General features: G+C 37.6%; 1 protein-coding gene across 1 annotated transcript; it reads left to right on the top strand.

Annotated features, from left to right (window-relative positions):
* Positions 1-6,723: 6,723 nt before the first annotated feature.
* On the top strand, positions 6,724-27,685 carry LOC114364832 (GTPase-activating Rap/Ran-GAP domain-like protein 3; the record flags this gene model as incomplete). Its single annotated transcript, XM_028321147.1, has 22 exons — positions 6,724-6,836; positions 9,385-9,466; positions 16,063-16,169; positions 17,018-17,149; positions 17,351-17,477; positions 17,723-17,821; positions 18,265-18,368; positions 19,557-19,662; positions 21,181-21,323; positions 21,633-21,755; positions 22,601-22,760; positions 23,108-23,248; positions 23,451-23,717; positions 24,098-24,207; positions 24,283-24,396; positions 24,473-24,584; positions 24,664-24,753; positions 24,918-25,039; positions 25,475-25,623; positions 26,054-26,196; positions 26,876-27,002; positions 27,359-27,685. Coding segments are annotated over 22 exons (2,753 nt in total), but the record flags the coding sequence as incomplete, so codon positions are not given.
* Between the last annotated feature and the right edge of the window lie 286 nt (positions 27,686-27,971).

Genomic DNA, 27,971 nt, shown 5'->3' on the forward strand with positions numbered 1-27,971 from the left:
TATTTTTACCTATTGTATCGGATAGCACATAGCTAAAACATATTACGAGTACACGCCAGCATTGTCTATCAATAGTGCGCTCTTATTATCTCTTTAATGCTACATATAAAGCTGCACTAAGAAGTTATTAAGCATTACTTTAGCTTGTAGAGCTGATTACATAATTAGCTCTCCAAGAGAAGTGCTCTACCTTGATAGCACTAACTAAGCTGGTACACGTGTACAGCCACTAAATGCAGCAGCTGTTGAAGTCTGGATTACATTGAGTCAGAACTTAGATTTTTCGCTGTAAATAAGACACGTAGAGTCGAGTCGTAGAGACGACACGTGCTCAAACTATGCGTTTACAAAACGGCATTACAGTGTTTATGTAGGCAGCATGTATTTATACAAGGTGTAAAAAATATTTTATTCGTGATACTGAAAAACGACAACTCATTACATGAAGCTTACTAAGTACATCGAAGCAGCAAAAAAATCCAGACAGCAGGTAATCAATTTCAATGTTCTATGTCATGATAAATAAAAATAGATAAATCAGAATCTCCTAATAAATTCATAGCCTACATTATTTATTAACCTCTTACCTACGGGAGGCACCTATAGTTGCCAAGTCAAAAGTCACTTCTCAATACGGGTGGCATCTATTGTTATTTTGGCAAAGCCAATACTAAATCACGGTTTACGACAAAAAAACAATAAAATTGCAAATTAAGTGTAAAATGCGCTTGTAATTTTGAAACTACATTAGTTGCAGAATATAACATTCTAAATTTCAATACCGTAAATCTCATACTTTTTAAAATATCTTGATGTAAAGTGGAGCAAACAATTTTATAGGTTAAAATACCCCGTATTGAGAGGCGACTTTGGGTTTCCAAGGGCCCGTAGGTAAAGGGTTAAAAACACTACTCATTTTGTTGTTTGTCTTTTTAATAAAAATATTCCAATAACCTATTTTTTAAGTCCTTTATGTTTGACATAGTAATCAATTTACATCTAATCCATCGATCTAAAACCTTATCTAGATGAATGAGTTTATGTCAAGCCACGGCGTCGTTTGCGCCACTACTAATGGTGTACGTTGGTCAATAAATGTGTTTATGACAACAGTTTCTCTTACAGTAGGTATTAACGAGTAGTTATTGGACGTTAATAAACTGGTGAAGCCTGGCTTGGATTATGGATAAGCTTCTTTATTATTACTCTTGCTTGAATATGTTTATGTTAATAATATACTTAAATTACGCTTTGTTTACGTATGTTTTTTTACCTTGTATAGAAAATTCTGCGCAAGACTATCTTCAATACATCAATTTGATAACATCTCAGAAAATCCGACGCTCAAACTGAAACTAACGTAGAATAGAAAATCTCATCGTCCAAATACATATTTACTAGAACCACGTGTTGAATCAGAGAATTCGATCACGTTGGGTGTATCAATCCACCCACTTTCTGTCTTAGTACTATAAGACGAACGCAACGGATCAGCCAATAAATATGTATGAGAAATAAAATAAACAACTGAGCTCTATGAAATATTCGCTTGACCGCGCTTTAATATAAACATCATACCAACTGCGCGAAGCGATAGGCTCCTAAAGAAATACATTAGCATTAGCATAAAAATATGATCGTTGAATTGGCAAAATAGATTGAAAGAATTTGTTTTTATTTAGTCCAAAGATTGGAAGTATTTTTGGACTCCATGGGCGGATTTTCCCGTTAACCACTCCACTCCGTCATTAAAATAAATGATTTCCTTGTAGTGAAATAATTATACTTGTAGTGAAAAATCTAATTAAATTAATGAGAGGTACGAGGGTTAACTGGTAACAATCGAATAGTAGTCTGAAATATAGTAATATATCGTTCGTTACTTCATCATAGTTATTTTGGGATCTCATTGTTTTAAATCTTAAAAATAAAACTACTCTCGAGCAAAAGCATTCAGAAACATAAACCAAAAACTTGTTTCGTGTCGAAATTCCATTTCATAACCCTCGCCCGTGCTTCAGCGCTAACAAACGTTTGTAACATTTTACGAAAAAATCCCAAGTTTATATTTAGTCCCCTTCAAAAATTAGTATAGCATTCATGTTTTTTCCATACTTATCCTGATGTAGCTCTTATCGCACCGCTTGTTGGTTCGTAAAGCGGGTTTTGACGTGAGTCTGCCTTGTACAATTTTTTAAACATCTGCATGACATAAAGGTAATAATCGTACAATATATTGTACAAAATATCTTTTTTATTTCTGTATTATATTATTATATTGTAATAGTAGCTTAGCCGGTCGGTATAAGCACGGATTATACCTATAAAGTAACCCTGTATAAAAGTGTGTGAAAATTATCCAATCTTGCCATCTAATAGGAGGTAGTAACACCTTTTTAGGCAATATTCAGAAGAATATAATAATTTATAGGTAATTTTGTAGCTTTATCACGTGTCTTTCACCCTTTAAGTGCCTTCATTGAAAAGATAACGAGTCAGCATGGGCCATTCTTCGTTTATTGTTCTAGCTTGATCCATCGTGACACTCTGTGTTATTACTACGTCAGGTAGGCTGTCGCAGGCTGCCGGCCATTCACGTCGGACACGTGACTGACGTCATAATATTCAGACGCCCTTGACTCAGCCTCAACAATATTCCATACAACACGATTTTGTAAAATAAAATCGCGCAGTTATACGCAATAAATTCAAAGCTCTGAAAGTATTTTCGCACTCAAAGCTTTATGGATTCAATTCACGGATTTTTACCTACGGCTAAATTAATTTTCCAGCTTTATTTAGGCTTTGGATAGATATTGAAATGTGTGCCGCAATTTTGACTGACTTTTGATTACGCTGTTATGAATTTTAAGAGCGTTGTTTAATTCTCTTTCGGCTTTAAGCTACATCTTTAGCCTTAAAGTAATTACTTTTCAATCATTCTCTCAATTTAAGTCACCATTTCTATTATTTGTCTATATCCGAAGAAGAGATTCGCTCACGAATCCCCAGTGATCACCAGTTTATCAAAGCTGTCAATCTGTCGTATTATTTGAGTTAACTGCTTGCACCGAGGCGTCGAACACGTTCGGATAATAATAATTATGTTTTGAGACTCCCCCAGCTGATCAGATTGGGTGGAACAGATCGAGCTCGGATAACAAGAAAGGAATGTTTACCTGAATTACTTCACTTCATCATCATTATCTGTCTCTTTCATGTTTTTTGTTTTCTTACGAACGCTAGCCTTCATGTTATTTTTCTGGTCTAAGTACCTACCTACCTATTAAATATCAGTAAAGTAGACTTAAGAATTTACCTATTGCCTTTTCCTCCATTGTCAAATTGATCATGCCAATATTCCACAATCTAAAATTCTAATAAGCTATTAGGATAATATTAGAATTAAAAGATTAAAAAATTATGCTAATACATCGAACCCGTCGCAATAAAATCTAGTTAAATTAATGAATTCGTAATCGAGACTTTGATCCTTCACAGCCTAATTATTGCGGCCGCTTTCAGATCCTAAAGGTCCCTAATAAAATTCAATTTGGGATATTAAATTGTACATCCAATGGGACAAATTGCCTTTCCCAGCCTGTACACAATGGCCCTCCTAAACCTTTAATACTTCGAATTAGGCACTGATTGCGTCTGATAGTTGTTGAGTGTCCAAGTGAAGTGACACGCGATATCTCTCCAATTAGGTTTTAATTTAACATTTTGTGAATTTCTAATTGACGAGCTTTGACCCAAGTTAAATGATTTAGGTACAAGCCATGTACTATTATACAAATTAATCTCACAGAGTAAAACAGCGTTATTTGTAATGGTAATTGTATAAATTTGTTGGTATTTAAGTTTTACTAATAAAAATCTAAATTATTGAATGAAACATTTCATTATAAATATTCAATCTCTGCCTCAACAGAAAGACTCGTAGATAAATTTATTTCTTACTCATTGGTATCATTTCAAAAATGTTTTCTGAGAAAACACTATAAGATAAAATTAATTTATACCATGTATTTCCAGCGCAGTTCTCCTGAAGTTAATGTAAGATTCACAAGCAACATCTGGCGCGTACAAACCAAACAGCCGTGATCCGTTTGCGATATCAGACAAACCGAGCTTAACCTAGATTTCTACTGTTAAAACTTCAATACTCGGTTCCACGATTTTAGGATTTTGACCCGAACCACCCGAACGTAACCCTCCACGGGACTGGCCGACATAAAACAAATGAATTTTGTAATTTATTTGAATAATCCATCATATCACGCAAAATATGCACCTACCCAAGCAAGTCAGACCTCTTTCATCAGTGTAGAGAACATTCAAAGTATTTCATTAAAAAAAGAATGTTTACTGTTATATAGGTTTGTATGAATAGCTCAAAAAGTTGTGTGATTTTTTTAATATGTTAGGTAAATAAGGTACTAATTTTATACTTTAACCGGAACCGATTTATTCTTAACTCTAGACTAGATTATCTAAAGTTCAAAAGACTAAGGTAGTAAAGCTTACATGACGATATACATACATATTAATTAAACGTCCTTTACCTCTAGGCGAACAGTTTTCATTAAAACTATATTTACCTGCTCCAACTATTAGTTATATTCGCAATTAAGGAAGGCATTCCATTTGCGGTAAAATGATAATTAAAATTTAATCATCCGTCTTTCCCTCTCTAATTAATATCCAAGATAATGAAAAAGGAATTTTTCCTTTTAACGCCCTCCAACGATTATAAGCCCATAATTATTGTTAATAATTGAGGATGTTAAACGTAAAATAGTAATTACCTATGGTAATAGGTAAATTATTTTCCATATAAATATGATATTAAAAAATAAAATGGTACTTTTGAAATGTATTTACTAGTGTCCGACCGAAACTGGTTTTACGACCGAAACCGAAACCGAAAACGAATTTCGGCAACGGTGTCTATTTCGGCCGAAACCGAAACCGAAACCGAAACTTCCTTACAAGGCTCATATTTTGAGGAAAAAATAAAGAAAACGTTATTATAAATCAGTCAGTCTTTATTGTTTTCTCTTTAAATTGCATTAAAATTGAACTTATAAAGTGCCTTTTTACTCTAAAAGGTATCAAATTATGTACCTATTAAAAAAGAAAAAGAAGGATTTATAATCTAGATTTTTTTTAATTACTCGCAATATTCAGGACATCTACATAACCCGTCCCATGGTCGGGTCTTTTACCTTAATAATTTCTCAAAACAAAATTGGTACTACGTAAGTTAGTATCTACTGTACTTGCCACTTGGATACCTTGGTGATAAATACTAAAATGAACTTTGAAACTCTGATTCCATAATATTATCACCATGATGCACTATAGTCATTGACTTACTTGACTTATGGTCCTATGTCCCCTAGATGGGGCAGAGGGCGTCCACAACAGTCCTCCATCGCGTTCGGTCTTGAGCTATGTGTTTGATCTCGCTCCAAGTCTTGCCGATCTTCTTCGCCTCGTCTGCCACAGTGCGCCGCCAAGTTTGCTTGGGGCGACCACGTTTGCGTTTTCCTTGGGGGTTTCAATCCAGAGCCTGCTTGGGGATGTGATCGGGATCCCTTCGGAGAGTGTGGCCAATCCAGTTCCACTTGCGGCGCTTGATCTGCTGGTCGATCGGAATTTCGTGGCAGCGTTCCAATAGCTCGACGTTGGAGATTTTCTCAGGCCAGTATATGCCGAGAATTTGGCGAAGGCAGCGGTTGACGAAGACCTGCAGTTGGTGCGAGATGACCTTGGTGACCTTCCACGTTTCACACCCATAGAGCAGCACGGATTTAACGTTGGACCCGAAAATTTTGATCTTGACCCTTCGGGTCAGTTTCCGTGACTGCCATACGGGGCGAAGTTGTGCGAAGGTGGCTCTAGCCTTGGCAATGCGCGAAGTGATGTCCTCTTCGGTACCTCCAGTCTCTGACACGACGCTCCCGAGGTAGGTAAAATTGTCGACACGTTCCACATCCTCTGCACCAATCCGTAATGGTGTGCAATTCCTCACTCCAGATCGCATCTCTTGGGTCTTCCGGCAGTTAATTTTGACTATTTTGTCACTATAGTCATTACTAACTACTTAACTAATGTTTGTTTACGTATAGCATTTTTTTTATGTTTACACCCGCTCTTATGTTATAACGACATAAAACTTACCAAATTCAAAATAAATCACTCGAAAACTCGCCACCACAACAAAACAAAACTAACAGCAAACAAACAAGCGAGCGAATCACGACATTGGCTCTGATCGGATTCATTCACTCATTCAATGCGCCGAACATGACCGATAACAGCGCGGAAACTCCCGAATGCACATTCGGTTTCGGTCGTAGTTTCGGCAAGTTTGCCGCCGAAAACGAAACTAAACCGAAACTCGTGTTTTTACCGAAACTCAACCGAAAACGAAACCGAAACCGAACATTCGGTCGGACACTAGTATTTACACACACTAGACCAGTAAGTACAGGATGTTAGCTGCTCTACTTGAATTTTATTCAGATGAACTTGCCTATTAGTTGCTTCATCAACCATTCTAGAATAATAAATAAAGCAATACTTAAATGTTTGTAATTCGTTAAGTAGATACTACATCCTTGAATTACTCGTACCTATACTGTATTTTTGCTACAAGGAGTTTCATTGGGTACTGTTTTATCATAAAGTACTCTATGTACTCATAAATTAAAGATAGTTTCCGTTGTCCACAGTTGTCGGGGAGCAGCGATGCGGCTGGCGCCTTGGACGCGGTGGCGCGGCGGTACCGACTCGAGAATGGGAACTCATTGGGAGAAAAGGACGAGGTTAGTAGTTAAATATTAACTAATTTTGTCTTGGCTCAAAGAATGACGTATTCCACTCTGAGCACCCGCCCACATTGCACCTGACCTATTCCACCCATCGATATTTTGAGCACTAAGTGAAATTAAATTAATTTTTATGACGTATTCCAACAGCCTAGTACTGGCTGCGAATGTATTTGATAGACAGGACGTACCTACTTATAACGTAAATTCTGACAGGTGCTATTTGAACGAGTGCTCAAAGTGGAATACGTCCAAAGAATTACAATGGATTGACAATGGAATACAAACCAGCACTAGCGGTCCGCCCCGGGTGCCAAGCCTCAGGGGGTGACACAAGTCCCGCAAATTAGTACTGATTAGCGCATCTGCATGACAAGTCTGCGGTCTATCTCATGATACGGGGGGTGCTGGGGGGTAGAGGGTGCCTTATAGGACTTATGACGGGGGGGGGGGGGGGGGNCAACCCATGCTACGCCGCCACTGCAAACCAGTTGTGGTTGTTCAACATTTATACCTCGAAAAACTAAAAAATCAGTATTTTTAGCACCTAGCTCAGAAACCTTTTTATGTGACATGAATGTATTACTTATTCTAACTCCACCCAAGGGATAGGGACGCCTATTGTGAACCATCCTTTCATGATTGACAATAGAATACCCTAGCGTGAGTTTTTCACGTGTCAATAGATTCTAAGCAAAACACCCAATCATCTTTTACCCTCAAAGGTCAAAATATCAAATAACATTTTTATTATTCGTCTCTTATAGAACCTAATAAATGAAAATATGTTTTTTGTTGGCGAATCACATTAAAGTGTGCTATAGTCATAATCAATGAAATGGAAATATGTAGGTAGTGAATAATTCAATAGATACCGTGTGAAATTCAGTTTCACACAGATCGTTATAAATTATAGCCTTTAAGTTAGTCTAACGTACAAGTATAAACAACAATACTGTAAAGTTTCATCAAAATCCTTTCAGTAGTATTTTGTGTGAAAGAGTAAAAAGCATCATCCATACATCCTCAATAACTGTCACATTTATAATATTAGTAGCATATTACCTACACTAAGTATTCCTATTCTATTTTAAACACTATATTTGACTTCTAAGAATAATAATTATGTATTTTACAACCCCTAAGAGAACACACAGCGGCACATTATGCGTGGGAAACTCACAGATGGAAATTGGTTTGGCGAAACGCATCGACAAATATAATTTTAACGGAAAAACCGCTTGAAATATCAAATATTAATGCCCTACCTAGTAGCAGCTTCCGAGTACGTGGGAATATATTTAAAAATGACAAAATTCCACGTATAAAAGTACACATCAAAGACCTTAACGCCTTACGAAACCATCATACCACCGCACCGTAATATAAAAATGACAAAAAGTATGATATGTACTAGGTTTGCATTTAAAAAAATTATATAAAATTCATTACTGCATTAACAAACTCCATCCATATCCATGTGATGATGTGACTGGCCACTTTTATGTATTCTTTTTCTTTTTCCACTTAATCGTATTTTGTTTTATAATATTTTGTAGTTCATTATTTACCTACTAACTTTTAATATTTAGATAGAGATTTAGATACATATTATTTAAACTAGATACTGTAATTGAGTTCCCTTAATAATAAATAAAATACGGACGTCACAAAGTAGGTAATTACCTAAAAAAATATACAGTAAGTTACACCTACGCACAGACAAAAATAGTAAGTTACACCTACGCAGTTTTCTTTAACACTTGAAACGAAACCCTTACTGAAACTATTATTCATTTTTGGACACCTAGATTGGTGAATATAAGTATTATCAAGTCGCCAAAATACAGGCACAAATAGTTTATGCCTAGGTTTAAATGCGAAAAATTCATCAAGTATCTTTTTATTTATTCACTAGCTGACCCGGCGAACTTCGTACCGCCTTAGCGTAGAGATTTTCTTAATATTTTTTTCCGTAAGAACCATCCTTGGACTTCCACAAACATTTAAAAAAAAGAATTATCGAAATCGGTTCAGCCGTTCACACGTGATGCCGTGACAACGCGAAACGGGTTTCATTTTTATATATATAGATATGCAAAAATGTACCTTTGTACTATTTTGTATCCACTGTGCGGTACATACGAGTCCTTTTTACAGTTTGCTGCTTTTTTCAGTAAATTTGGGTAATTTCACGAAACCCTGAGCACGCTCGGAAAAGGATCCACTTTATCTGTGGATGACGACTGTCCGACATTACGCCGGACTTCTTTTATGTCGAACATAATAAGCGAGACTTCCAAAAGAGAGGAAAATTGAGGTGCCTAGAGGCAATGAATTTGGGAAAATATACCTACTCGTAATTGCTCACCTGATGATCACGCTTGAATTTAGAAAAAGAAAAACAAAAACCATCCATTAAAACATACTGGCCGGATAGACGATATGAAAAGTCTTTGACACAAAAAAAAAGTATTTATAACAAATGAGCATCAACAATTTAGAGGAATATTGTGAATAATTTAGTTTTTTCTTGCTTTCGCAGTTGTTTGGACCACCGAGCGCACCGGTTCTGGAGAATCCTGAATTCCAAACAAGATGGTACTTCAAATACTTTCTCGGTAAAAGTAAGTGTTTATTTTCTTTAACGTTTTCATCGCACAATAACATTTCATTGTCATAAAATTGCTTTCTGAAGCAACAATAGGAACATAGGTAAACTCTTTGAAGTGTTTCCAAACGAGAAAAGTTATACAAACAAATAGTACATATCCATGCCATTAAGGGAAAAGCACCTATAACCGGTGTTTGATAACATTCTAATGAGACTTAACTTTTGTAGTTTTGAACTTAAATCACAGTTGGAAAAAACCAACCCAAATGAAACTGCTGGTTTTACACCTTTTTTCCGATGGAGTAAAAATCTCTGAAGAGTTATTAAATACAATATGTGTACCGGACTCAAAACCTACAGACTCGGAAATAAATGGGCAGAATTTAAGTACATTGTCGCGACATTATGAAATGTATGACGGCACCTAGGTATCTAATAAGAATATTTATGGAATCTATATATATAAAAGAAAGTCGTGTTAGTTACTCCACTTATAACTCAAGAACGGCTGAACCGATTTAGCTGAAAATTGTCAGGGAGGTAGTTTAGAGCCAGGAGAAGGACATAGGATACTTTTTATCCCGTTCGAAATTAAAAAAAAGTCTGCTTATTTATTGCCATTAAGGCGGAACAAAGTTCGCCGGGTCAGCTAGTAACTAATAGTAAGTAGATGAAAATTGCAATTTATATGGACCATACTACTATCTCAATAATCCGGCAAAAACAAGCAATTACATTAGATCTGTCAAGTAAATCGTGAGTGTATTGGAAAAATTCAGGTGAAAGCATGTTTTATTCAGTTCATTCTGCTAGCATAAACAGCAGCTCTATAACATGAATTATTGATGGATAAATTCGCCGAATTAGATAGGAAAGTACAGTCATGGCACTTGTTTTTGATCAATTCTATTTGATGACTGTCCTGTTCATTCTTAAATCAACACCTATTCTTCTCTTTGATGAAAGCGACAATAGAAAGGAAATGACGTATGGGTTGGGTGCCCTCCGTATTTTCATAAGGTTTTTGTGCCGTAAAATAAGAACCTTGTTAGACAAATAAGCTCTCTTTAATAAAATAATAAACTATTTTTCTGTTATTTAAAATGAAAAATTGTGCTTCTACGGTGAGTTAAACTTCTAATTGATTGTATTCTAAATCGATTTCACTCGAGAAGATAATTTACACACTCAACTTTTCTTTTCAAGAATGTTTAAACTCTCTCGTCGCCACAAAATCCTCTATTTTTATTTGAGTTCGGGCCTGTTTGTGGCACTGAACGCTTCACGAATTTCGACGTGTAATTAATTTTAGTTGCAGATTTGTTAAATCGAAACAAATATGTGCACACAATCAAGGTTTCATTTTATTTGCCTTTGCTTTGTTGGTTATGCATCTATAGTTGGGATTTAGTGACATGCAAACAAATTAGCCCTTTGACTTTGACGTAAAACAGGATATGGGGCGACTCTACACACTACGAATCTATTCGCACCACGGTATTATGGACCTTATTCAAATGATATTAAAGTCAAAGGTACCTCTTTCTCGACTGTCAGTGTGCAGTGGTGTGAGTTCGTCGTGTTGTGTGAATACCACAGCTCATATCCCATTTAAACGGTACGGAAATTGTGAGATAAGAGTTGTTAATTTTTCTTTGTGAGTTATTTCAAACAATGGGTTAATCAATCAAAATATAAAGGGTTTCAGTGTAACATTTGCCGCTTTGGGTTTTTGAAACAAATTAGTATGCTATGTTTAGTTTTGTTTATTTTATGAGTTCTGATAAGATGACAAGAGGAGAATAAGATAACTGAGGTCACAACTCACAACCCTTTAATTAAAACAAAAAGTGTGTAATTAAATAGGTACTTACCATTGCTATCCTATAACATTAGTAATGACTAAGACTTCTTTCACATTAGGGCGTTAGAAGCGCGACAACAGCCTGGCAGCGGTGTTTTTATTTTGAAGGCAGGCATCCGCTGTCATATAGTATGAAATTATCAGCAGCGCGTCTATCGTGCGATTGTCGCACTGCTAAAGTCGCCTAAATATGAAAGCGCTCTTAATAACATTAATATTTTTTACGATCGAGTAATATTATAATTGCTGCTGAAAAGAGTTTATCGTAAAAGTTGTAAACAAAGTGATTTGCCCGGAAACCAATCGAACCACGCCAAACAAGTTTTTAGGGTTTATTTTCTATGTATTTGTCCAATTTAACTTCAAATGGAATGGAAAGAAGTTGAAACGTGCAAACTCTGCTAATGGTTCTGTAGTTTTCATAACTATGTAATCTCCATATTCAAACGAGTACGTGAAATGCCGCGGTTAGGCAGTCTAGAATACTGCGGTACTCGGATGGCAAATTTTTTAGGCTATGAAATTAGACTCAGTATCGTCCTACTGTAGAGGTCTGGATTAGAGGATTACTAACATATTTTAGCCATAAACCAGTTCTGGAATACTTATAGAGATATAGAGAGATGCCAACTAATGCGCTGAGTTCGAAACTCAGTGTCGCATTAGAAATTCACTCACACAAAGTAATCAATGTGCTCATTACCCACTGCGGTATCAGTTTCAGTACTCAACGTTCGAATAATCTTTAGTAGGTACTACACAAGCAATGTAAACTGTTCACATTATGACGTCGCTGCTGTCATCATTGCTGTCACGAGCAATGTGTTCTGTTTTTGGACATATTGCTGCGACACCGGCCCCGCCCCCTTGTCCCATCGTCCTTTAATTTCTGTGGTCTGTGGATACTCTACCATGACCCTATTCTACGGATTTCATTAGATAGTTTGTCATTCCCACTCTAGCTAGGTGACTACGAGTATGTAGAGGTCCTAAATAAATTAGGACGCTCAGTCCCTCGATACGGTTGGATGACGTTTACATAACAGATGTTTACAAAGCGGATGGTTGACGGTAGGTAATTACACTCACACTAACCTAATGTCTGTAGAAACATCCACTTTAAAAGTAAGAAATTATAATAAAATATAAAAACAAATGCTTATCTTACAGTAAAAGTAGAGTGAGGCGACAACTTACAAATACATTTCAACTCCCGCAAATAATTTCCCCGAATCATGCAAGTGTGAACTATTACAGCTGAAACTCCACGAATGAAATTTACGTATCCACTGGGATGAAAATATACAATTGTACAATTCGTCGGACTACAAACTGCGACCGGTCCGAGCTGTGGTCCGGTAATTAACCGCAGCGGTCGGTTAACGTAACCGTGCCCGGTCGGGTTACGGGGAAATATATCAGACACCTGATACTCTTGAGTTAAAATTAACGGCAAAGCCATAATCTGAACCGTAAAATGTTTTATGTAGGAACGAAATACAGTTAATTTTTAAAGGGCTAGGTATTTTTACCTACTTTATATGACTACCGTAGATTTTATAAAAAATTAAATTACCTACATAAAACATTTGCAACTAACATATTTAAATATAGGTGTACTTTTTAGCTTAATTCCATTTAGCAATGTCTAATACTTATTGATTTGGTGCGGTAATTAGAAACCCATCATTACCATTAGACCCATCATGGCCTTGCAAAATGTATTAGGTCTTTCTATGAAAAAATCTTCTCCAAAACTTAAATATAGGGCACAGCACACGAAGTATCGCTAAATGTCCCGTTTTCTTACTCCAGTTACCGAGACAAGGCAAAGCTCTCAAAAGTTTGAATTTCAGGGATTATTAATACTTCGGCAAAGTACCTAAATGAAAGCCAGGGAAGTTTCGGTTGGAAATTGAAAAATATGGTTTGGTTATGGTAGTACGAGTACCTAGGCGGGAAAGTAACTGAAAGTTACCTTAATACAATAAATCTGTAAGAAATCAACAACTTTATGTTTTCGTAATATTTTATACGCTATTAACTGAATGAAATTATCACTAATATTAGTCTCTTGAAAATTTGTATGGGCATATTTTTTGTCTCTATAAAAACGAACTCTCACATTGCGAACAAAAGCATTTTCTGGTGTATTGTTTATTATATGTAACTATTATGTATTATGTATTTTAGTTATCGCGCTAACATTCGCCATAAAATTCATACAAGAAAATCCCTAGTGAGCTATTTTTACACATCACAAACTCGAAGTCCTCGTTGGCGGTTTCCCACTATTTGGGCAGTAAATTATATTAATGTATCCTCACTACCAAAACAACACTTTTATTCTTTGACTGACTTCACGGTTAGATATGCTTCAATTATTTTTTATTCCCCTGTTTTTTGTTGTTGTTCATAATTAGGTACTATTATGCCGTAGTAACATACCGAGCCTAAAAGTACTCTTAACAACCACATAACGTTCTCTGTACTCACTCCAATTTACCTCCATTCAGCTGTACAAATGGCCCTTAATTTTATTTATGTCGAAACTCTACATCATACGGCAATAATACACATTATTTGCCTGAACTTTGATATCGCTTGCGAAAATTTCGCCCCTAATTTAGACTTGTTACATCCTTATTCACTAAAACTCTGTACTACCTAATTCTTTAGCTAGTTGTTTTTTATTTATTCTTCTCATGTTTATAATAATTGTCTCTCTCATAAAGATATCATTACAACGGCTATTTATCTTTACTGCATACGAATCAAGTCCATCTAATTAGTTGTACAATATAGCACATAAACAATAACAAAGTTTTCATGTTAACAATCACGAAACAATATATTAGTTTGGCACAGGCGACCCAGTACTGGTGAATCCTGTCATTAGCAAGTGCAAAACTTAATTAATTTGAAGTTCCGAAGTAGCTTCGCTCAACATACCAGACCTACATTTAAAGCTGGTTGTTACGAACTCGAACTCTAGGACTTCAGGCGACATACCTAGAGAGGTCACGAAGTACATTAAAACTTCAAAACAAAGGTACGACTGGCAAGTACTTCTAACTATGATCATCTTATTCGAATAGTCCTTCTAGAGGACTTATCAACAATCTCTAGTCTCTAGATACACTATAAAGAATTTTTTTTTCTCTCGCAAACACTTTTCAGGCACGATTTTTGATACGTACGATTACTCTACCATCCAGTATGAAAAAGCGGTCGATAAACTAGCATAGTTAGCATTCTAGCTAGTGGATTGTGTGGTCATAACTTAAATCACCATTATAAGAAATAAGACACGGTATCACTGATATTTGAAGTACCCATACCCACATAGTAAATATTTTTTAAAAACAATAAAAATACAAAAGTGACAAAGGTAGGTTCTACCAGTGACATTATTTTATTTTATTTTTATTTTGTTTTATTCAGAAAACAAACAGCTTACAAATATATAAATTATTATTATTATAATTATGGAGTCGTTAGAACTGACACTTTTTTCGAGATAATACAATTGAGACATCAAAGGACATAATGTTATTACTCGTACAACGATTTCATACAAAGTTAGACGCATGTCAGAAAACTTTGGTCACATTTCAGTAATCACCCGCCAAAAATTTCGTATCCAGACCATACCTGGAACTTTTCGTACTTGCCGATACTTTTATTGGATAAGACGGGTTATTTATGAGTTAGTAGTTAGTTTCAATTCTTGAAACATGGACTGGTCTGACATTACTTTTAAAACTTCTTTTTTATTATATTTAAAATTAACTTTTCGCAGACGATAGAGAAATCGTGTTTAGTTTAAATTAAAATGCAATTAAAAGTCTTGTTAGTAGCCTTCAAACTGTGTTGAATAATTCAACATTTCATCCTTTCTCAGCAACAAATTTAAATCAAACGCGGCCAATATTGGCAGTGCTTATCACGCATTCACGCCCCAAAGTTCGATAACAGCTTATGGTTACATAATACGATTTCGACATTCCCCCAACGTTGACAGCAATTTCGATAAGTTCTCGCAAAGTGTGCCCGTGCGAGTTATGCAAACCAATCGCTATGATTTATCGACACTCGACAACATGAATTGGTAACAGATACAAGCAAAAATATGGGTCAGTCAAGCATTTTCCCCAATCTGTTTGCTGTCATAGACCAATATGAGATATCTTACAGAACACTGCAAGGTTATTTTCATTTTAGCAGACGTTATACAGTCAGCCTTGCGCTGCAGTAGCTTAAGCTGTTCTTCATTGCCAATTGAAAATTGGGTTATGTAACAAACGTGGGCTTAGCCGAAGATAGACTCGCCGAATCCACTTAAACTTTTCTCAAGTGAGGAAGTTTAATATTATGAATATATGTTTAATAATGCACCGGATATTAAGGTCAAGTGTTTAGAGTTGGAGTCTTTCAACTCTCTCTAAAGATTTTGGATAGACCTACACACATACCTATCTAGACTAAGAATTCTTAGTGTAGGTAGCTAGCTATCTTTATCTACTTACTACCAATAGCCCTTACATTTTACTGATGACAATTAGGATACGAAGACCCAGGGATCCTTTAGGCCTTATTTATGAGTAGAGTCGCACCGAAAACTGTTTTACCATAAATTTTTACGTTTCTAATCGGATAAGTGTCGTGCTATCTTTACTGAATGCGAAGAAATGTGAGTCCAAGGTAGTTCTAGTCGTAGTTAAATGGCAATTTTCTTTTTATAGTGCACCAGAATTACATAGGAGTGGATGGTGCGAGGGAGCCTTATTTACTGAGCGTGGTGCAGGAGGGTGGTGCGGGCCTTCTACGTGCAATACTCTTCAACAAAATGGTGAGTGACAGCTTATCACATCTCTACAAAACATCCGCTCAATTTCCTCGACGTCTAATAAGACTTTATGAACACAATGAACTTATACCTAATAAGCGAGCATTATTGCGCACTCCTCTTTACACAAAGGAGATAGATTGCATTACAAATATTTACTCGTTTCGTTGTTATAAATCCATTCCATTAAATTGGCATTTCGATTTAACCCGATTTAAGTTCTGCATGATTGCGCAATGTGAAATTCTGTGGAATACAAATAACACATTACAGAGATTCGCTTGGCGGAAAATACAGTAGTTTTCGCTCATTCTTATTGCAACGATTATTTAACTTTTAGATTCCTATAGTGCCCCAGTTTGCTAATCGATAGGTCTTATGTAAACTTTTTGCTAATCCCAATGCAAGGGTTATGAACATTATAAAGGATTTAAGGGCTTGTACGTAACTTGTAGGTCGACTAAATTTACATAACTACCTTCGTACTACAATACCTTCTCAACTAAGGACTTACTATTAGTAACTTCAGTGCTCTTAATCCGTCTACTTAGGCTAAAGCAACTACTTATCCCAAAGTCACATGAGTAAGACTTAATTTCATGTTAAACATGTTATGGGCGAGGCAGGTTAGGATTAACTTAATATTTTACTTACTTTCCTTTCTTAATACGAAAAATTATTATTGTTTCATCTACTAATATTTCCTTCTTTTTACGAAGATTTCGACTTATCTAGAGGACGACACCTTTTTTAAACAAATTCAAGTAATTTGTAAATCAAAAAGGGTTAAAATTTCAACTTTCACCACCACTATCCCACTTCTATCTGTTACAAACTCATGATATTTTTAGGGCGCCCACAAGATCTACCTACCCCCTAGCGCCTGGACCAGTGGGGGCAGTCAGGCGCCTACCAGGCCAACAGTCAAACAGATACTGGCACAGTTTGCTTCGATGGAAAGGGTGGACAAAGTGCCAAGAGAAGTGAGTTACGAGTATTCGCCTCTTTGATGTTTCAAAAACGATTCAAAGGCTTCTCACATATTTCTCGGAAGAAATCACAAATTCCTTTCCTATTTTCTTTTGACTGAGTTCAATAAAGTTGGAATTCAATACATATGTTGTAGATATTTTTATGATCATTCATTTTTAATATTTGTTTTATTATTTACCTACTATACCCAGATCACATGTGCAGAGTTGCAAAAAGACATTCTTTTGCTAGAAGAGCAGGAAGGCTCAGTGAACTTCAAGATCGGCGTCATGTTGATGAAACCAGTACAGAAGACTGACGACGAAATGCTTTCCAATGGTAACTTTAGTCGGATTTATGAGTTAATTATTTAATAATTATTCAGTCTCGTTAAATTCAAAATGAAACGATAAATTCAAAATTTTAGATTCAGACAAGCATCTTATCTATCAGTTTAACGCCTCTTTCAATACGATGTTGTATATTTGCTAGCTTGCAAACTATCACAATATTCCTGCATTGCGCCCTCAAAGTGTCATAAAAATATGTTTACGAGGTCATTTATGAGTGGCGGAATCTTTCAGAAAAGGGCGACGAGAAATGGGACCGATTTATATCACTTTTGGGCGACAAAATTCGATTACGAGGCTGGAACCGGTTCCGAGGAGGACTAGATGTCAAAGGTAAGATTTTTATTAGACGCAGAAGACTACCTACAATACTGAAAATGCCTTGCCTATTTCAACACCAGTTCAATTGAAATAAAAATAGTTTCGCAGGCAGTTCGTACAAAAGTTTTAAGAAACCTGTCTTATGTGCCGAGAAACCATTGATTGCATACAACTTACAAGGCATATCCGTATGATAAATGAGTTGCACATAAAACTTTGCAGTGCTTTTGTTTGGGTGCCTGAAAAGCAGGTACTAGCGATAACGTAATCCCGAGCGGTTTAGAGGTTTCTAGAGTTTACCTTTGTCAAAGTTACAGTTAAACCCTCGCTTTCCTCGTGCTAGTCATAACTTAGACGTATGAATTTATAGCTCCACGTCGCGAACCGTTCTGGCCATAGAAATAAAGTTTGAAATGGTTTGTTGTTTTGCATAACTAACCTCGTTTCCTTTGCAGGTGACATGACTGGCAGCCATTCCATTTACACGATGCATCAAGGCCACGAGATAATGTTCCACGTCTCCACGATGTTGCCCTTCTCCAAAGACAATAAGCAACAGGTTCGTGTGCATTGACATTGTCCTAGTTAGTTAGTGATGTTCATCAATGTTAACCAGCTCGTTATTTGTTTGGCAACGGGAAACATGAAATTTAATTACGCTTAATCCGATTTGTATTTTCCAATCATAAAACTAAATTAGCAGAATTTGGTTAGTACCTACATCAGTTGCCAATTATTTTGCTGTGCCCAATAAAGTTTATTTAACACCGTGGCTAAAATGATATAACGATTCTGCAAACATACCTAAAATAATTGCTAGTTTCATTATGAGCTTGAAAGGAAATGGGAGGATATTGTAAAAGATGTTTGAAAGTAACTTTTCTTTTCGATTGAACTTCAATGCGTGATAACTTAAACCAACTTTTACGAAGTTGATCAAACCGAAACGCACTCGAGTTGTCTTGATCCCGCCCCATCCTATTGTAATCCTTCAGGGGTCGGATTTATAAAGCCCAACTTGTACCTTCCTAAGGAATCTTTGAGACCCTGGCTTAAGTTCGACCTACGAGTATTTGTCTCTTAAATGCCGGTGATGTAACATTTCAGCTTTTGTTCTAGTGTTGACTTACTAACAAAAACAAAGTCTAGGTGCTTGAAAGATTTACTTAGCGTAACATTTGTTTTTACCAATCCATTTTTTTCTGTAAATACTTACTCACTGAAAACGTCGCTCTAAAGAAGTTACATATGGCTAATCAAGCGTAATTTAGTGAAATAGGTCATAATAACTCGTTGTTAGTTATTCAAACTCAATTATTTTGGTAGTCACGAGCAAATGTCGAACTGGGCAAATTGGAAGCTTCGCCCTTTGCTTCGTCAGTGCACTAACAAACGTGCGGATTACGTTTGTTAGTGTTCCCGACCATGTCGAATGTATAGTACCTATATGACATGTGACACATTTCCTCCATGCATATCTACTGCCTGAAATTGTCCTCTCCGTTATTTTATCGATCTTACAACGCGACGGCTGAAACTTAATGGGCCATACAGTCTTTTAATTTAACATTTTCCTCCATCTTTCCTTCCTTCCATTATAACTTCCAGTTGCACCACACGACAGCCGCTATGACATCTAAATAAATCATGCAAACAAAAGACGATTCATGGTTACCGCCCGACAAGAGACTCGTATTTCATGTAAAGCTTCCACATTAAACATCGTTCGTCCACATTATGTCGGCAGTTGGAAAGGAAGCGACACATCGGCAACGACATCGTAAACATCGTGTTCACGGAGGACTCCGTACACAACACCTTCAACCCGCAGTGCGTCAAGAGCCACTTCACTCGTATCCTTTGTTATACGTTTACAGGCAGTGAATAACTGAATAGTTCATCAGGAACACAATGGGTAATTCAGTTGGAAGCGTTAAATTATCTTACTAGTGTACAGTCGACAGAACATCAGACTATATTAGAACACAGTTGGCACCACATGGCTAAGCTCAATGTGTCTGTCAGTAAGTATAGGTATAGGATAGTACCTACTTAAGTCCAATAAATAAATAATAATCGAAGTGAGATTTTTAGAATGATGGTTATCATTCTTTATTTTTCTCTACATTCCAGACAAAATTTGATTATGCTTTCGTTGCTGAAATTATCTCATTTCAGAGTTAGAATTGCGAGTTGCGAGTCAATTTTATATTCGCTTTTGAACTTTTACAGAAAAGTAGTAAACAAACGACAGTAACATAAAATAGGGGTATTTTATGTCATCCATAAATACGTTTACAGCGATAAAATACTAGGCGAAATACCTTTCTGCAACAATGAATTCAAATAATTGCAAACTGTAGGCGAATAAATCGCAAAAAAATACATGATGCATTGTACATGCATGATGCAATGTGTCGGCGGAATAATAAATTGCAATTTAACTCAGCCGCTTCCAAACGCTGTGTTAACATTGTTGCCATTTCGACTTAACTTTGTTAATCTAGATTAAATTGAACGATCATGTACCTACCGAATACTTTGAATAGTCCGTCCAAATATTTTCGTAGTAAAGTTTTGCACGAACTTTAAACTTTACATTGTAATTTAAAACTGCTGTGTTTAAACTTTATCTACATAAAAGCATGCAATGTAGTACGTAGGTACACGGATAGTACGTACACGGATATAATAAAAAGAGAGTGAAAGACGATCAATAATTATCCAAAAAACTTGTGCTCTGCTTTCCATGCGTCAAAACAAGACAATAACAAACTAACGGCATCATTTGCTCACAAAGAGTCAACTAATCAAACCTTTAGCCTTGGCGCTACATTAGGTCCCTCGGGGCAAAGAAAGGCAACAAACACAGACTGTCTCCGACACAGAATAATAATGGGGCACGCAACGTGATTTATACGTCGCAACACATACAGCAAAGCCAATTTCCTCCACACTTTCATTTAGTTTCACTCCTCGTTATATGAACTCGTGAAATGAGCGATTATACTCGGACGCGCACCGCAATTTACCACCCAATTATACAAATGGGAATTTAGGAAGTAATTGGGTCGCGTACAGCTGCGAATCAGTAATGCTCATTTCGCTTGATCATTTCAGCTGTAAAATAAGTGCCTAATAATAACTTGAGAGGAGAGAATATTGCTGGAGTGAAATAGGCTTAAAATAGGATTCATGAAGTTTATACACTTATTATAGCTGAAGTTTAAATACACGCTTCATACTAGACTTATTACCCTCAGTAGAAAACAGCGGTTAGGTACTCGCATAACTACTATGATTGAAACCACGTCTTCTTTCATTCAAACACAACATTTTATACAATAAGCTCCTTAAACCCAGCAATACAGACATATTCGCCGTCGTGTCCGAAGTGGAAGGCGAGGGATACAGGCTGAGCGTGTACAGCGATGACACCGTTCCTCCATTCGGGCCTTCTCTGCCGTGCCCGCCCATCTTCAACGACCCACAGCTGTTTAGGGAATTCTTATTGGTAAGTTAAACGACGTTTAGTTACGATTCAAAGTGATTAAACGATTTGAAAACATTGAAATGAGAAAACTTTCGTAGCATGTAGGAATAGCTACTAATAAATACTGCTGTGATACTGATATTGCAGCAATATGAAATAAACTTTTGCAATCACTACGTTCTTAGCTACCGTAGCGGAAAGTTCTTGAAGCTTGAAAACATAAACGGATGGCATTCACTTGGCATATAAAGCTTTCCTAGCTCTCGTATAAATTCACGATCCTGGCGCGTATGTTTTATGCAGTTTCTGACAAAAATCTTCAAAAAACAGGTGAAACTGATGAACGGAGAGAAAGCAGCGTTCCAGACGCCGACATTCGCGCTAAAGAGGCAGCGCACACTCGACACTCTTATCCGGGACATCTACGCCGAACACTGCTCTGATCATAAGGTGGTGAGTCTCATACTTTACACACCACATACCTACTTACAATAGTTACCAATAAAATCTAATTAATATAAACGGGAATCCCTAGAGAAAAACAAAACCATTGTAGGCTTGTATAGTACACTCGCGAGCAAAAGTATGGAATCACTTACATGAAGTTGTTTCCACGCGAACTTGTGTACTAATGAATTTGTTAGGAACAAAAAAAGTGGCACCATTTTAAAGATTAAACTTTTATCTTTAAATTGATACCAAATTCATTTAAATCACACCAGTATTTAAAAAGATATCGCGGCTGATGTGAAGAAGTAACGAAAAAGACATGTATGAACTGTTTGATACGTCGCGAGTTGCGGCCTATTTACCCCCTATAAAAGCACGCGTTTTCGGATTTTTGCTTTCACACGTTGATTCATACACATCTCCGCTTCTTTTGACACTTTACCTGGGATTCTACACCTTCAGAAGCAGCACAAATCGTTGCACTATTGCANTAGTACACAAGTTCGCGTGGAAACAACTTCATGTAAGTGATTCCATAGTTTTGCTCGCGAGTGTATAATAGGTACTAAGGTGAAATGACGTACCTACTGATCTTCACTAATGACCTCCACAAATTAATTAAATAGTCTTCTTCTCATGGGACCTAATCCGATTGATAAAGATAGAATCTCAATCTAGAGCAAAAGAGATCGCATCGTCCGACTCAAACCTGGCATAGGATCTTTTCAGAGCTGATACTGACACCGGATATACCACACCATAACACCACAATAATATTTGCAGCATGCCATTTCCTATAAATTCGACCTACCTATAAAACAAAGTCGTCAGGGTATCATCATTTTCAGCCAATGCTATCCCGCCGCGCGCTCTCAGACGTGTGGTCCGGCGGCGCCGGCGCAGGCGGCGCGGGGGCTGCGCGTACGGAGCGATTCTTACATGTGGGGCAGGCGTTGAAACTGGATGCGGTGTTGCGGGGCGATGCTCCTACGAGTCTTGTTTCTATGGGTAAGACAACTTATACAGATTTATAGATCTGCGTTTATGGTATGAGTTTCCAAAAGAGAACTACATCAAAATCAAAAATATTTTATTCAATTTAGACCACTAGTGGCGCTTATGAACGTCAAAATAGGTATTGCTTACTCCCCAATGAACTATGTTTTACAGTGTCACGCCAGTAATACCCGTAACTGTGTCGCAGGGTGATATTATAGGGGGGAGAGCTCCTGACCTAGGATAATTTTATTTGTAATGCTCCAGATACCCCGCCTCTTCCTCTACTCAGCTGCCCAAGCTGCGGCAAGGTTGCTCCCAGCTTATCTTCTTTTACAAGCTCTGTCATTTTCATACAGGTTCTGGAGGTTCTCGCCGAGCACCTTGGGAAGGACGCGTGTGGCGCTCGGCACCGCTGCCAGCGACGCCGGTCTGTGCAGAACAAATGACAGAAGGCCGCCTGCTATTGTCTACAACGTCCAATACATATATTTTAGAAGGTACGCATGTTCAGGCCAGTCAAATGACGTTTTTGTTATTTTGAACAACCAATCCTGCCCGATCTTAAAATCCATCTATCAATTTTAACTCATTAGAGCACCCATTTTCTACTGCAAAATATCATGCCCGAGCAGACCTGTGTAAACCTGCCCCATTTTCAGAACTTCACGACTCTGAATTCAAAATCCAATATTGTTCCAGAGAGCGGAACAACTAGAGTGGTCCTCAGATGGGAAGGTTGCGTCCGAATGGCTCGGGTGAGCGAGCGAGCTGGTCTGTTCAGAGTAGGGGCCCGCGTGGTAGCCGGAGGGGGGTCCACGACAGGCGGCGCGGGGGGCGCGGGCTTGTATGCGCTGCCCATACAGGAGCTATGCGCAGGGGCATGGGCTATGAGGCCGCTGCAGGACTGTAAGCACGCCAGGCTGCCGCGCACGAAGACTGCACACTGCTTTGATTTGCTTGAATCGGGTAAGATCAAAATTCCTAGGGCATGAACTAAGAGTAGGCGCACACCGTTGATTTTTCGTCGGCCGATAGTTTAGTCGGACAGTTGATGTCCTCATGATGGGCATGTATGGGAGTGCGCACGCTACGCCGATTCGATTTGGCCGATTCTTCATACAATTTAAAATCGGGCACAACTATCGGCCAACTAAAAATCAACGGTGTGCGCCTACTCTAACTGTAATGAATATAACGGACCATTTAGGCACTTCACATAAGGTATAATAAGCAGACACCAATACCTAATGTACCTTTCTATAGATAGAAAGGAAATCTTTAACACAGTTTTCATGTTTTTCCTCCAATATTTTGATATCTTTTTTGTATCCAAAAAAATATTACAGGAGAGAGCGGTAAAACAACGCTTGCTGTAGCGATCGGTAGAAGAGTTATGCTTATGATTGAAGAATCCAAGACTGATAGTGAAATGGGATTCGAATACACACATATCAAGGTTTGTAATACTTTAAAACAATATTCTTGAAGAAATATGGGTCCATTACAATAAGATTTTCTTCTTTGATTGCAGGATATCCAATTAAGTGAATCGCCTATATTAATAAAACTGATGGACGGAGAAGTAGGGGTGATGGTAGTCGGCTACAAGCACCATTGGGAAGTTTTAGAATCCAGTAATGGACAGGTATCTATCATTAAACACAACCCAGTCCCTCAAAATAATAGAAGCTATTTTTACTTGCCGTTATTTGATATTCCAGACCGTAAAACGAGCGGACTCCTCGGAAGACAGTGGACCCCGTCGTGGAACCCTCGTCAACGCTTTACGCATCGGGGACGAAAGAGACGGCCAAATAGTTTTATGTTACAATCGTAAGCACAACTATTTACCCAATTGATCATATTAGAATCAACTTCCAAGCAAAAATAAAATGGTATATTTCTTTTTCAGATACATGCCACTTCGAAAGACTAACCAGCAAAGGGTTGGAGAGCGACGGCGAATATGATTTCCATTGGACGACTGTGCCAGCAGCAGTAGGTTAGTTATTTGACAGAAACACATACCTAAGTACCTTTGTATATCAACGATTCTTCGATTATTTTCTCTCTCTCGCATTTTCCCTCTAGCGAAGAAGGTATCCTCGCTCTTTTTTCACCTACGATAGTCACTTCTTCTGTAGTTATGATGAAAACATTTTTCAGTGTGCGCATTTCCATACATAATGGCGTTTGCGGAAGACCTCTTAGAGATACGACTGGTGGCCAACGGCTCGCTGGTACACGCTGCTTGCATTCCGGGACTAAAACTGTTGTGTGGACGAAGAGTGAGTAAGACGCTTCTATGCTTTTATTTTCTTGGCGTTACCTACTTATGAATTGACAACATTTCAACTTTAGCTGATCCCGGACAGCTCCTATAATGTTTGCTGTATTATTTGTTCGTCGTCAGTTTATTGAATCAAATTAAAACTATCCTTACTGAGGCTGCGATTTGTTTCATTTACCGAGGCGAGGTAAATGAAGCGATTCTATAGCTTCTTTCTCGCACATCTCTGGTGGAAACGCAGCCTTATGTTATAAATGCGACAACCGAACCGATTTTGTTGAAAGATTGGATATACTTAGTTTGAGACCCAGGGCATACCATAGGATCGTTTTTGTCCTGGTTTCTGTGAGAGACCAAAATACACGCAGGCAAAGCTGCGGGAAAAAATAAGTCATATTCATAAATGGGAAATTATTTTCCTTCTCCATTTCAGGACATCTTCTACGTGGCTTGCGCGCCAGAGTACGTTCCTCTAAGCCGCGAGATCGACCCGTGCCTCGCCATGCACGAGTACGAGCTGGCGCGCCAGATGAGCAAGTGCGGGCCCTACTCGCTGGACGAGGACGAAAACAACGACAACCGGTATAAATTAAGCTATTTTCGAATAATAACTAGTCTACCTTCAGTTGCCTGCACTACTGATGCAAGAACCATAAAAATCAGTCTAGAAAATATGGGACACGATTTCTACGTTACAAACGAGCATTTCATCAGGAAAGTTCAGCAGCGTTCTATCTAACCATAGGTAGGTAGATTTGATATGAGAGACAAAGATACTAGACCACTTCACCTTTCGTTCAATAAATTAACTCCAGTTCTACTTTTCCTTCAGTTCTATTCTTCAGAATCCTGTAGGTCCATTGTTGAAGATTTAGACGTAAATCCAACTCTTCAGCAAAACCGCTACTATTCCGCTATAAGTTAGACACAAAGGTTTCCTTTTATTTTTCACCAAGAGTCAAAAAGGAAGTGTAATGAAGTTATGATTTAAACCCTATCCGAATATCAACAGAGGCGAAGGCTGCAACCAGAACAACAGAACCCCAGAAAACAACTCCGAGTCGAGCCGCAGCAGTTCCATCTCTTCGGAGCAGGAGAACATGCGACCGCCGCTGCAGCGCATGGCGCCCATATCGCCGCCCAGTTCACCTCAAGGTTAGTACTGTAATAATGAGGGCTATCGTTTTAGCGCTTACCAGTTAGCCCCACTGTAGAGTAAGGTCCTGTCACTTGCTAGTAGCGAAGACAGTGGCACCAACTGGTGAGCGCGAAAGTGGTAGGAGGACTATCGTATTTGCACTCATCAAGATGGCGCCACTGTAGAGTAAGGTCCTGTCAATCGCCAGGGGTGCCAACTGTTAAGTATAAAAACGATAGCCCTTATTACTGCACTAGATGTCGAATGACACCATTGACTGGTATAAGATAAGGTGGTCACATTCTCAATATTTTTTACAACATCAATAGAATTGTCCTTCTTTCAAAGTATACATTCCTCTAGGAAGTTTCATTTTTCGAAACTTTTTCAAAGCTACGGTCTCTTAAACGCTGTAAGTGGCGAACATCAGCGACAAACGTTTCTGTCGACGTCCATACGCCGACGTCAACGTCTGTAAGAGACCACAACGTCAGTACATTTCTATAGTAAGCATTGTGACGCTTGACTTATACAGCGTTTATAGGAGACCACAACCTAAACCTTTATACCAAAATCTACCCCTTCTTTCTAAATTTTTACCAATTTGTTTATGATTTCGAATTTGCCCAACATTGACCCTGGACTGGTTACGAATGGTACTGTATGTTTTGTTAATAGCACTGTGTTCTTCCGCAGTGTTGCCAGAAAACAGCGGGCGTTGCGTCCGCATATACAAGATCCCGCAGAGCAACTTGAGCGCTGGCGCATACCAGCGGCAGTCCGTCTCGGCGGACCAAGTCGTGACCTCATACTTCTCCGACAGGTAATATAATTAACAACCTATACACTGCTGCTTGAATTTCAAGGTTCTAATATAACATGTTGATAAAAGAAGTTCAATAATCTAAACAGTCGTACCTGGTTGTAAAAGAGTTCAGAAGTAGAAGATCCCTTCTATGATCTGAGGAAGTAGTAAATCTTATATAGATAGATACGATCAATAAGCGTGGTGGTTCCGAACTGCAACGCGGCTATTGCGAATACCATATTGCCATTGTGGGCAGTTGTTAGTTCGATGAGCAAGAGTATTTTATTTTCATGTTAGATTTGGTTGTTACAGCACAGCCACTACTTTATTTTTTGTGTTACCTACTTTATGCCACCTTAAATTAATTCCAGACCAAACAGCATCAGGCAAAGACTAGCGGAATTAAGACTGGACAGCAAATCACGGGGCGGAGGCGACGACGAGACCCTCTAAACCGTTCCCAACTGGACCCATACTTAGTTATCGAATACGGAACCAGGTGCACAATTTTAAATAATATTATATACAAAATACTAATTAATGTTGTTACATAATTTGTTGCTGTATACCAATATTGACGTTTTAGTTCGAGTAGTCATGTTTACGTAGACGTTGGTGTAGATACTAGATGAATTAAAATAAGTAGAATGATTGAAAACCTTGTGATATACATATGAGTGATCGTGCGCAAATGAATTTTAGTAGAACGAATCAAGTAAATATATTACATACATGCATAAAATTCATTATTGAAAATAATGTTGTATTTTAACATTGATAGGTTGATGATATTGTATTAAATAGCATTATGATAAAATACTTTAAAATATTTATAAATCAATAATTTAGCTTCATGTTTCGTTTGGAAATCATCATAAGTATACATACTTATTTGATCTTCGTAATTATAAGATCCTTTATTGTTATTCAACTTGAATGAAACAATTTAAAAACGTTATAAACTCTAAATTTAAGTAAAAATAT

This window comes from Ostrinia furnacalis, unplaced genomic scaffold (assembly GCF_004193835.3).
Source record: "Ostrinia furnacalis isolate ACB-3 unplaced genomic scaffold, ASM419383v2 OfSCF7471, whole genome shotgun sequence".
In the NCBI taxonomy this organism is placed as follows: domain Eukaryota; kingdom Metazoa; phylum Arthropoda; class Insecta; order Lepidoptera; family Crambidae; genus Ostrinia; species Ostrinia furnacalis.